This window comes from Eleginops maclovinus, chromosome 19 (genome assembly GCF_036324505.1).
Source record: "Eleginops maclovinus isolate JMC-PN-2008 ecotype Puerto Natales chromosome 19, JC_Emac_rtc_rv5, whole genome shotgun sequence".
NCBI lineage: Eukaryota > Metazoa > Chordata > Actinopteri > Perciformes > Eleginopidae > Eleginops > Eleginops maclovinus.
The window spans coordinates 21,474,209-21,486,216 of record NC_086367.1 but is presented as its reverse complement, the minus strand read 5'-3'; the positions used below and the strand labels follow the sequence as shown (position 1 = coordinate 21,486,216).

The 12,008-nt window shown below is 43.0% G+C and overlaps 1 protein-coding gene across 2 annotated transcripts in view; it reads left to right on the top strand.

Annotated features, from left to right (window-relative positions):
• Positions 1–211: 211 nt before the first annotated feature.
• The window catches only part of LOC134881314 (nesprin-2-like), a 44,162-nt gene continuing 32,365 nt past the window's right edge, over positions 212–12,008 (top strand). The window contains exons 1-16 of one of the 2 annotated variants that reach the window (XM_063908548.1): positions 212–540; positions 3,167–3,370; positions 4,207–4,329; positions 4,885–5,000; positions 5,484–5,595; positions 5,802–5,930; positions 6,964–7,122; positions 7,590–7,784; positions 7,977–8,081; positions 8,724–8,843; positions 8,973–9,173; positions 9,251–9,424; positions 10,013–10,135; positions 10,754–10,947; positions 11,077–11,212; positions 11,448–11,675. In XM_063908548.1, the coding sequence (XP_063764618.1) occupies positions 502–540; positions 3,167–3,370; positions 4,207–4,329; positions 4,885–5,000; positions 5,484–5,595; positions 5,802–5,930; positions 6,964–7,122; positions 7,590–7,784; positions 7,977–8,081; positions 8,724–8,843; positions 8,973–9,173; positions 9,251–9,424; positions 10,013–10,135; positions 10,754–10,947; positions 11,077–11,212; positions 11,448–11,675 (2,358 nt within the window). In that variant the 5' untranslated portion in view covers positions 212–501. The remainder of the gene's footprint in view (positions 541–3,166; positions 3,371–4,206; positions 4,330–4,884; positions 5,001–5,483; positions 5,596–5,801; positions 5,931–6,963; positions 7,123–7,589; positions 7,785–7,976; positions 8,082–8,723; positions 8,844–8,972; positions 9,174–9,250; positions 9,425–10,012; positions 10,136–10,753; positions 10,948–11,076; positions 11,213–11,447; positions 11,676–12,008) is intronic. The other variant, XM_063908549.1, reaches the window with a different exon arrangement.

Below are 12,008 nucleotides of genomic sequence, written 5' to 3'. Positions count from 1 at the left end.
AGAGGAAGTGTTTTCTGCTGACTCAGCTCCTCCCCTGCAGCCTGAGGCCTCTCTTTCTCTGCGCTCACGTCCCTGTCATTCTCTCGCTCTGTCACTGGAGCCCGGCCACTGCTCCAGGAAGTGGTTTCTGCCACAGGTGGGTGGAGCAGAGAGGGAGAGAAATACAACAGAAACTAAGAGCCGGGGAAAGAGAGATCACCAGGCAGGGGAAGCAGACTGGAAGTAGTTGTGTGAGAATGGGAATGACAGGTCAGCAGGTTCAGTTTAAATCAATACTAGAGCTTCAACCTGTTCAGGTAGAGTCAACCTAGTGCTAGAGTTTGTTTAGGACTTAGTGCAGCTCTCACCCTCCTCTCCTCCCCCTCTCTACCTGTGACCCTGGAGCAGAGAGGTTCAGGCGTCCTCCATGTGTGCCTGGAGAGGGTGGGCCGGCTGGAGCTGTGGCTGCAGGAGGCCCAGAAGAGCCTGGTAGCCGGGGGAGCTGCTGCGGGGGAGACCACCATGCAGGACAGTGTGGAGCAGCAACTCCTCACCTGCCAGGTAAGCCCCGCCCACCAGGAACTAGGTCACTACTGCAGGACTTTTCAGGTCAAAGGATATCTGCAGTGAGTTAGAATAAGGCTGAGAAGAATATGGATATTTCTAGCTCAATATTTAGCTGGACATTCAGGTGTTTTTTTGACATGCAAATTCTGAAATCAATGGTCCCTATGCTGCTGTCTGATAAGAAACAAAACCTGGTTGTCAATTATTTTCTCAAGAACAAGAAAACTTTAATTGATTTATTGATCAAAGTTGTAATATTTGCTACAGCAGTTCAAAATTCATGGAAATCTCTAACAATTGGGATTAAATATAGAATTTATTCCGCTTTTTTAATATGATTTAAGGCCTAAAAGACTTACATTTTTTTTAGCGATTCACAAATAAAATTGTTTAAAATCTTCACATATTTGCAGGAACAAGAGGGTCTTCTTCTACAATATCAATGTATGCCGTTATGTAATGAAAGAGAACTTTGAAACCTGAAATATGACCATGAATTGTTTTGAAAGTCTCCTTCCCTCAGCAACAAAACAGGCTTTACTTACAGGAACACTGATTCAGACTCAAGTTTCAAACTGACAAGTAAAAAAAATAGTTTTGCAAAACAGCACTTTGAATCTGAGCTCGTAATCCTGCGTCTGTTCGGCCTCAGAATAGATGCAATGATGATAAGTCACTGGTTGCGTCAGGGGACACACATTTCAAAATGCACAAGAGCAAAATATGACTCATAAGTCATTTCCAAATCGTTGCTGACAGTTTCAGATCTTGCAACATGTCAGCATAGAGGATATTTCTGAGGATTTCTTTAGCAGCTCAGGGGTTTAAAATGGCCTGAATATAAAGATCCTGAGACACATCTGGCGCTGTAGGTTAAGGTTAGCTTATTGGTTTACCACATGTCATACACAAATGCAATTCAAAGTGCTTTACATGAGCATGGAGGTGTGTTGTAGAGGAGTCAAAGTAAAGTCAGTCATTTGAGCGTCTGTGAGTGTAAAAATGCTTCCTCCAGCAGCCCGATGTTATAGATTTGACTCAAAGGTCAGCGGTCAATGCTTTCTATTATATTTCAGTGCTGATAGCTTAATAATGGAGACAGTTTTGCCATTTGATATTGCTCATAGGGGCAAACCATCACCCAACAATCTCTGTTTAGCTTTCTGTCATGCCATGTTTTTATGTCAAAACCTTTCAGATATTTGTTTTAATTTCTTACATTTTTAAATACAGTTTGATATCAATTACGTTCAATCATTTCATTCAGAATTTTAGAAATGAATCAGTACTTATTTCTATCTAAACTACTATTAGCATTCCTGAACATCAACTTAGAGTACTTAACTTTCACCTGCTCCCATTTTTTATTAGCTTTAAAGTCTGCTTGTGAATGCAAGACATTCAAACGAGGACAGCCGGAGAAAGTGAAAGATCAACCGTGTCACTAAACATTAACTCAAACCCGTCAAACATTGTAAAGCCTTTAAGGACACAAGGTCTGACTCGCTCTTTGAACAGTCTTAGATATATTGAGCAGTAATGAAGTGGCTCTTCTTTGTGTACTGTCAGGAAGTGACAACCCAGAAAACAAATGACTTGCAGAGTGTTCACTATAACAAACACTTAGCCGGCTGCTGGTATTTGCATTGAGGGCACGGTTTGGCTGGATGTCAGAAATCAACCAATCAAAGGCTTGAGTTTTAAACTCTCCTTGACGACCGAGCAAACACATGGAAATATGTTGAGACAGCAGCTGTTACAGCTCACTGTAGACTTAGGAACGGTTTTATATTCTACATTTATATTGGATATTTAAGGAGGAGGATTAGGGAAACGTGTGACATTTTATTGGGATCTGACCAAGATTTGTAATGGTTTGTATAGCTTGAAATGTAAAAGGTTTGTACTGAGAAGTTAAAGACAGAAGATTTGCTTTGACATGCCATGGGGGAAAAGTCAAACTAATACTCATGGAGAGAAGAAGTACCTTAAAAATGTGATAAAACGTCCTGAAATCCGTGTGAAAGACTTCCTTTCATTGTGGATAATTAACCGTCTGTAGAGTCTGTAGAGTCCCGCCCTCACAGGCTTCACTATCGCGAGTTCATTCAAAGCTTTGGCAGGTATTTTCCTCCCAGGATTCCCTCCCCGCTGACCCACAGAGTGTAACTGGAGCCTCCATTAAAGATTCAGAGGTTGAACACGTCACACGTCACATTTGAATGAAGCATTGTGGGTAAACAAACAGCAACCAGTGAGATCCTGTCTGCCATTCAAGTTTACTAAAGAGCCTCATTCAGAGACTGACCCTGGTCTAACTCAAACATCAGATATGAACCGTTGTGCTGCATTATTCACACCTTACAGCAGGCCCATTTGCATAGAAACTCTCAAACTGAAGCCATTTAACCTTAAAAGCCATTTATCTGACATTAAATGATGTTACGTTGCATTTAATTTTCATCCAAAAAAACTATAAGCAAGAATCTTACATTAGCGTGTGTGTGTGTGTGTGTGTGTGTGTGTGTGTGTGTGTGTGTGTGTGTGTGTGTGTGTGTGTGTGTGTGTGTGTGTGTGTGTGTGTGTGTGTGTGTGTGTGTGTGTGTGTGTACCCGTACAGGAGATGTTCCTGGAGATCGAGCAGAGGGTCTCCAGCCTGGCGGCGCTCGGTCTAGTCGCTGACCAGCAGCAGCAGGACGAGGCGGCCGAGCTGCTCTCCTCCAAACTGGAGCTCCTGAAAGCCAACCTGGTGTCCTTCCAGCAGCTGCTGCAGGACCGACAGGGAGAGGAGAGGACCCTCACACCCTCTCAGACACAGGGACAGGTACTATCTGCAGTAGATATCAGTGGAACCAGTACACTTATAGTATGTTTAACAAGTTTAATGACAGGATAAACACAACTTGGAGACTTTTGGACACTTGACAACTCATATATTGAGTCTTGCTTGTTTAGTTTTTTGTCCTTCTTTCTCTGTTTCAACAAGGTTTTGTATTCAAATGTCTCATATTGATGGTTTTATAATGGATAACTGATGTTAAGATGTGAATCCTTACTATCTTTACAGCCTCAAAAGTGGTGCAGATGAAGTCTGAGCACTATTTGAAAGATAATAGTAGTTCATTTATGTTAAAATGCATTTGCTTCAATATAATAATTCCCACCAAACACAAGTCAAATTCTTTTGATCAGTCTTATTCCTTTTTAGTTTACAGGATTAAAAAGATGACATGGTGTGGAGGTGTGTCTGCTGTCAGACAGTTCACGTGCCAGCGTCACTCCCTGATAATTATCAAGACGTTCGCAAAAGAAACATTACAGTCTCACAGGCATGTCTTTAATCGCTCGAGCAGGTCCGTTCAGTTTCCTACCTGCAGGTCCTATGTTCAGTCTTTCCAGGCAGGTCCCAAATCTTAGTGAGCTAATTCAAAGTCTGAGCGCTGGATATAAAGATCTACCTCTGCTGTGTTTAAAGTTTGACAGCCTTTCACTAATGTTGTATTGTTTAGGTTTAAGCAGGTCAAGACTGAACATAAAACATGATCTGATATTTTAAAACTGAGCATTTGAACTGAACACTAAAGGCTGTAACACTTCTTCATGGTGTTTATCTGTTTAACTTTCCCTCCCTGCGTCTCCTCCCTATCTGTTTCTCCTCAGAAGTCAGCAGCTCAGTCAGAGCGCCACCTGGAGTCTCGGTTGCAGCGCAGCAGCAGTGTTCAGGAGATCTTCTCCTCTCCGAGAAACAAACTGCTCCGACAGAGCAGCCTGCAGCAGCAGAAGGTACAGGACTCTACTCACTGCTCAGGGGGATGCGACACGTTGAAGCTTCACTGAAATATATATACATACATCAAGGTCGTGTGTTTGAATAGGACCTGTTTCAGACCCTTGTATCTGCTATGGTGAGCATGTAGATGTTCCTGTTGCGGGACAAATAAAGGATTTGTGATTCTGATTCTACTTTTAAACTTTATGAGACATCAAAGCTCTTCACTGAAGTCTGAAATCCTCAATAAAAAACGCCAGGTTTTACATACTAAGTCCATCCTATCAGATAACCAATATTAACCATTGAAAAGTAAACCAGTACGTCGATTAAATTATATTCTGCTGGTGTAAATGGGTTTCTGTTTTCATTTTAAGCATGAATATTCCTTCCAGGTTGCTCTGCATTTGAAACCAATGCAAATTCATCAGCAGGGAAACGTTAGAGCCCAAAATAGATCCAAAGATATACTGACACATCAAAACATGTTGCTATAAGGAGTAAATAAACATACTGTTTGTATTTACTGTGTGCACGTCTCACTATGTCCCTCGCTGTGTGCCGTGCAGGAGTTGGAGCAGCAGCTGACGGAGCAGAGAGGTCTGACTCAGGCCATCGCTCTGCAGGGCAGCAGAGGACGCCTCCACAGCCAGGACACAGAGGACCAGAGCCAGCTGTCGCCACGGTAACAAGCTCTGTAATATATGTGATCTGAAAGTGCGTGGGATTTTTTATTTCCGTTCATTTCTTTCTACCTGAACACTTTAATAGCTCCCTTACAGAAATAATATTTTTCATTTTATTTCTCTTTTGTGCTTTTTATTTAAAATCAAATCAAATTATTTTCCGTGAATTTTCAAGAAGTCCTTATCAGCACCTCAAACAACAACGGCGGCAGTGGATTTAACTTTCTAAAATAAAACAAAAAGAAGAAGTGTGTATCAAATGTGAGACAAACGTATTATTTAAATTAAACATGTTGCCATTTTTTACTATTTTAATTAGATTTATCTAATAATTGAAGTCGTTTTTCAGTTGATTTGCCAGAAACGAAAGAGAAATAGATGAGATTCTCAAAAAAAAAAGGAAAAACACAGAGAAAGAAAGAAAGTCAGAGTGAAGTACGAAGTGTTATTAGGTGTGAACCCTCTCCCCCTCCCCCCTGCAGGTGGCCTCCTGCTGGCTCTGCTGGGCAGGAGGACTCGGCTCAGAGAAAGTGGGACGGCCTTCACAGCCGGCTGCTGTCTCTGGAGGAGAGCTGGCTGCTTCCACCCTCTGAGGTGAGGCCTTCATCGTGAGCGCTGAAGTGCTTGATTATCACTTCTGAAATAGGAAGAGGAAAAATCGGTGCTCTCGCCACACCTGATTATCACCTCCTTTGAGCTGAAGGCACTTTGTTGTCTCTCTGGCGTTATGGGGACTCCTGCAGGGCTTCATAAGAGTCGACTTCTGATGTCTCCCCCTCTCTCCCTCCCTCTCTCTGAAGGTGACAGACTCATCTAGGAGGCGCAGTGATGGAACAGCAGGACGCGTAATTGGCACACAAACCCTGAAAGAGCTCCAAACTCACATCAGCCGCCTGAGAGAGCTGGGAGTCGCAGCGACGGAGACTCAGGTACAGAGTCCTTATGGCTGTTTAACGCTGAGTTTACAGGGTGTGTGTGTCGGGACAGGTGACCTCTGGACGGTGATGGGACCACATCCGCGGGTCAGGAGCCCTTAAGAGTTTTCTAAGTGTATAATCCATAATATTCTCATAATATCAAAGCCTTATTTTTGATACTACACATGGCTATTTCAACTAAACGTCTTTACACTCGTTAGTAACCCCTCTTTTCTGTATGATACTGAATGGAGGGGTCATTATAAGGAGTTGGGACCTCTATTGTACACCATATGCATATTGGATGATAAAGTATACAACATTAACCATAGGTATCAGCTATCCTGTCCTAAGTCAATCTGAATCTGACTTTTTATATTCTACAGTGACTTAAAATCGTCCTGGAAAATAAAGACTTAGGTCAGAAATCTGAAAAGTAACAATTTGAGCTTCATTTTTTATCTTTAGATTGTATACTTATTTTGTTCACTGTCATACTGTACGTGATGGATAGTAAAGGCAAACAAATGAACTGGAATCAGCCTCAGATCCCGCTCTGATCAAAGCAAGACAACCAACAAGTTCATGGAAAGAATGTGCATATAAAAGTTGAGCTTATTTTCCTCTTTGTAGATCAAATGTAAAACTAAATTCACTTTCTTTTGAGATATTGTTCTTGAACAGAAAGATGGAATATGCCAGGCATGTTGATTTTTCTTCATCTTTCACCACAGGACACACATTTTGACATCACACTTTATAAAAGTAAGAGCAGGGAACAACAAACAGTGAGAGAGGAGTGATGCCAGAGGGGGGAGACCGATAAAGCATCCTCCCGGTTAATAAAAAGATCTGACTCTGAATGCATCACAACAACAGTCAGAGTAATCAACAACATTTCCATCTGACTGATTATAAACTATACATCCTATTCAGCATAAATGTCACATGATATTTGTTCCAGGAGAGTACAGCAGAGGTACAGGGATCATGACAGAAATAGGTCTAGCTCTAAAACTATATTTTTGAATATTTCTGACCCCAGGCCTCCTCTGTGGACGGCTCCCATGAGACGCTGGACGAGGGTTTGTTTCATTTGCTGCACGGAGCGTCCCTGTCCCTGTCCTCCATCAACAACCTGCTGCACCCACCTGCCGGGATGACACATGGAGAAGACGCTCAGCTGAGGCTGCTGCAGCTGCAGGTGGGAATGATTTTGGCTTGGTGTCATTTGAAATGAAGGGTGGCACCCTCTTAGTCTTTTTTATTGTTAGTGACTCATTTCCAAGAAACTTATGGGCACATCTCTGGTATTCCCAATATTTAAAGTGATGTTAGTTCATGAAAGAACTCAAATATTTGTATCAACGTCAAAATGTTCAAACGTACAAACCCTCGATCTTTGTTATTCAGCTTCAATTGAGTAAGAGAAACTGCTAGTACTTAGATCAGTGCATTATTCATCTCCATTTACCCATCAACCACTGTGTTTTATGTCACTGCTTTCTGCCCAAATAAACTGAACCAAAGATGTAGGTTGCTCCAGGATTCGAAAAAGGATATCTTCCAAGACATTTCAGGGTCCAAAACTATCCTCTCAAATCAATGGTGTGCTCGCTAACGATTAGAAAGCAAACTTTGTAGATAAAACGTCCTTGCGTTTCTCTCCAGAGTCTGTCAGCAGCGCTCGCTTCCCTTGGCAGTGATCTCTCCTCTCAGGGGTCAGAGGTCAGCCGTGTGCTGGGGTCAGAGCGCGGGCAGCAGTGTGTGGGGGATGTGTGCAGAGTGCTGTCTGTGGTGCAGACTGCTCTGAGCAGCAGGGAGGAGCAGCTCACACACCTGCAGGAGGAGGCGGCACAGCAGCAGGTCAGACATCAGCACTAACCCGTATTAACTGTAGAAAACACGCTGATCTACTCTGCAGTAATCAAATAAAAACATCTGACTTATATCCTAACTTCAGTGTTGATAATCTGTGTCCTACCTTCTCACTTGAATATAAAACCCCTGTTGTTTGCATGCAGTTTAAAGGAGCAGTGTTGTGTGTTTAACCGACAGATTCACCTGAATGAGTTGCATGCAGCCTTCACTTCTAACCAGGCGACGGTTCACCAAATAATGAATGAGTTTGATGGATCTCTGGGCCTTAACGAACACCTACAGGTACGGTTTCCATGGAGATATATTTAACTTTAACAAGCCTCTCCTAATCTGAGAGGTGTGAGTGTTGCTGATGTTTGATTGCTCTCAGGGCTGCAGTGGTTGACCAGTAGCTTTTTAGAGATTGGGATATAATGAAGTTAATTCAGTCAGCGTCTAAAATGTTGCTTTTAATTATTTCATAAACTCAAAATGTTGGATTTTTGGGATCCGGGTCAGGAGGAAAATCATACAAAGATCTCAGAAAAAGTCAATAATAAACCAGCATGATGTTCGTTGCTGCACTACAGGGTTTTAAACTTAAAAATTAAACCGATCACCCAAAAACTCAAAGGTCAGTCCTTTCAATATAGATCTGACTTTAAAGCTAAATGTTGTATTTGCTGGAGTGCTTAATGCCTAATAAATGCATGTAAGTATGAGACACATTTTATATTTCTTGCGCAGAGATATTGAATTGTATTTGGATATACACTACTAAGAAAAAGAAAGGTAAACTTGGTATAATGAGGTAATCCCCTACTTCATATTCATCCAGCACTTAAGAATAGCCATAAAAGTAAATGTGTTCAGACAAGAGATCCAAAAAGTTAGCCAACATCATACAGTTTTATTTGTCACAGTGTACGTGTGGTTTTTTTCCAGGCTCTGGTTCAGATGCAGGAGTGTCTGCAGCAGCAGGTGGAGCAGGTGAGCTCCCTGATGGAGGAGGCGCACCGACACCACCGGCCTGCCTCTCTCATCCAGCAGGCCTCACAGCTGCAGGTATGACAGCTGCTGTATCATGTCCTGTCCAAGTCGGCATTCTCTCTACATGTTCGAAATATCAAACTAAATGCATTTCCACGAACATCTTAAATTCTGAAATGGTGTTTCCCTGTTCTGTCTGTGCAGGGTGAGCTGGACACTTCTCTGGGTGGTGTTCGCTCCCGCTGTGAGGAGCTGAAGAACAGTGTGGAGCTGCAGCAGCAGTATGAGCGTCTGGTCCTCAGCCTGCAGGAGCTGCTGGATCTGGGCCCTGAACGCCTCGCACAGCAGCCAGACGCAGAGCTCCGCGACAGAGCTCATCTCCAGCAGCAGCTCAGCGGCCATACGGTGGGAAACACAGAAAAGTGCTACGGTATCTAAACATGTTTCTTGATCTTAACATTACTTATCCTTTCTGTCTTCAGAGGTTCTTCCAGTTCCTGGGCCATCACTTCAGGATCCTTCAGTACCTGACCCACAGAGTCCCAGAGAGCGCCCTCCAGAGGTGGCAGGGTGTTGTGATGGGCCTGCAGGTGGAGGTAGCCCGGCTGCAGCAGCAGGGACTGGAGAAAGGGACCAGGATGCAGGAGACATTACAGGTAGACTCTTAGTCATTGTGGCTTTGAAATAAGAAGGTTATAGGAAGCTAAAGTACATTAATATGGCATGATATAGTACTCAAACACATACATGACCTCCTACGGAAGCTCTGAGGGTCAAATGAGACGAAAAATATCTTCCAGCACTAATGTTAATAGTTTTCTCTCCTGTGTTTATGATGCGTGTCGTTTGTTTAAGCTGCAATCGTTCCTTAAAATATGCATCTGTGAATAATTGGAAAATAAAATTGGGTGTAATGGTCATTTTGGCTACAACAGGCAGAAGTGCACCACTGTTGGATATGACATGAAGCATGTTTTTTTCAAGATATTTTAATGCATTTTTTGACACAATGCACTTGTATCCTGTGTAAGCAAGTTATTTCATATTCATTTCATTTGTCTAGAACTGTATTTTAACCATACCAATATGTACACCTTGTGTTAAGAGGGCTTCCCTAACTAAATGTAATGATACGGATGAACTGTTATCAAGTGAAGTTAATTCATCCCAGGAAAGAAAACAATCACAGAATGTATTTCAATAAATAATTGTCCTGCACCTCATCATTTCTCCATCCGTCTCAGACGTGGTCGCAGTGGGAGGAGGACAGCGCCTGGTCAGACTCCCTGCTGAGTCCAATTGAAACTTCATTTCCCAAGATGCACAAGGGGGGTAATTCGGAGGAGCAGAAACTCTCCGTCTACCAGGTACTTTTTTTAGGAATAAATGTGTTCTTTCTGACCGTCTGTGGATAATTGAGATTTACCAACAAGCAGCCGTCTCGAGGAGCGAGCGCATTACGCAATGTTCCGCTCTGCTCATTTGGAGAGTATTTGGCACGTGCTCCATGATGTACTTTGTGCACTCCAAATCCTAATTGGCTCAATTACAAGCGAATAAGTTGTTTTCTGTCGGAGTACATGATGTTCCTTGGCTTTGCTGTAAGTCATTAGCCGAGTGATGATCTCCAACTAGCATTCATGTTGGTTCATATTCCTCGTTACCCTGCTGTTGGATTGTTAATGTGTCTTTTATCCATCTGAAATGAATTACAGAAGCGTATCAGAGCCAGGCTAGTTGTTACCCAGCTCTGTTTCTTTATGCTAAGCTAAGCTAACCTAACCACGTCCTTAGGTTCCTTAGCTAGCTTAACAGCTAGCTTCATTTAATAGCTTTCAGAAATGAACATCTCAAAGGTTTAGTTTACTCCAACAATGCAACATAACTAAAGTTAGGAAATAAACATAGTGCAAGAGTAAAAATGATAGTGGTGTAGCTCTGAGTAAAAGCGATTAGGTGTTGATAAAGTTGTGTGTGTCTGACAGGAGCTTCGTGGCGTTCTGGAAGGGAACAAGGCGCAGTTCAGTCTGATGCTGGAGGCGGGGCTCCGGCTGAAGGAGGCGGGCTGCAGAGGAGTGGGCGTGGCTAATAGCAAGCTGGAGGCAAGATGGAGAGCTCTGCACAAGAGGGTGGAGCATCAACGCACCAATGTAGACAAGAACAGGAAGCTGAGGAGCAGGTGAGAGAAGAACTATCAAAAAGCACCTGATAAGAAGCTTACATCTATATATAATATTATGTGTATATATTTTTCTTTCACGGATATGCAGACGACCGTAGTTGTGACAGATGTGATATTTTCCACCAGGTTTCTTCGAGACTCTGCTGTACTGGCTGACTGGATGGGCGGGACCAGAGAGATGATTGACAGGTGCCAGCTCTCTGTGTCAGCCGAGGAGGAGATGGATGCTAAACAGAGGCGTGATCACTACCTCCAGTTTGTGGTGAGCAACACGCGCAAAAACAGAAAACATCAGGTTCAAGCAGGTTCATATTTAAAGTCCGTCCACATAGCCTTATATAGAATTAAAGCATCTGGTTTTATGCGGGGGAAATGCTCCAATTACTTGATAAAAACCTGAGTTTATGTAAAGACCCTACCAACGTATGTAGATGTGCATATTATGTAGATGATTTCATTAGAGCAGAAAACAAAATAACATGATGGTTATTTTCCAGGCTTTGACCAAAGACATGGAGGCAAAGTGTGGACTGAAGGTGGCTGTGATCGGAGCTGGAACCCAGCTGCTCCAGCTTAGGGATGAAGAGGATGGAGACTCAGGAATAAATCCAGAGGACAAAGAGACATCAGATCTCTGCTCCATCAACGCTCAGCTCAGACAGGTAGAGCTGGACTGGTCCCGCCTCCTGACTGATGTTCCTGTTGTGCAACGAGCTCTGCATAAGGTGAGGAGACTCCTATCCTTCTTTTTTGATTGAATTTAATTCCTTATGTGTTTCTTAACGTCAAAACCTAAATGTGCATCTCTCTGCGCACATGTACAGTACGGAGTTTGATATTTGGAAAACCACTCTGCAGTCCTCCTGTCACCAATTACCCTTAGAAGTCCCCCCCCCCCCTCCCCCTGAGCAGCACAAAGCCAGCCTGAGGACTCTTCTCCGCTTATTGGTGTGAAACCATTCTCCCCTCCAGCTTTCTGTCTGCCTGAAACTTCTAAAATCTTCTTCCATTCTCTCCTCTTCTTCATCTTTTCTGTCCCATCTTCCTAGCCTCCTCTC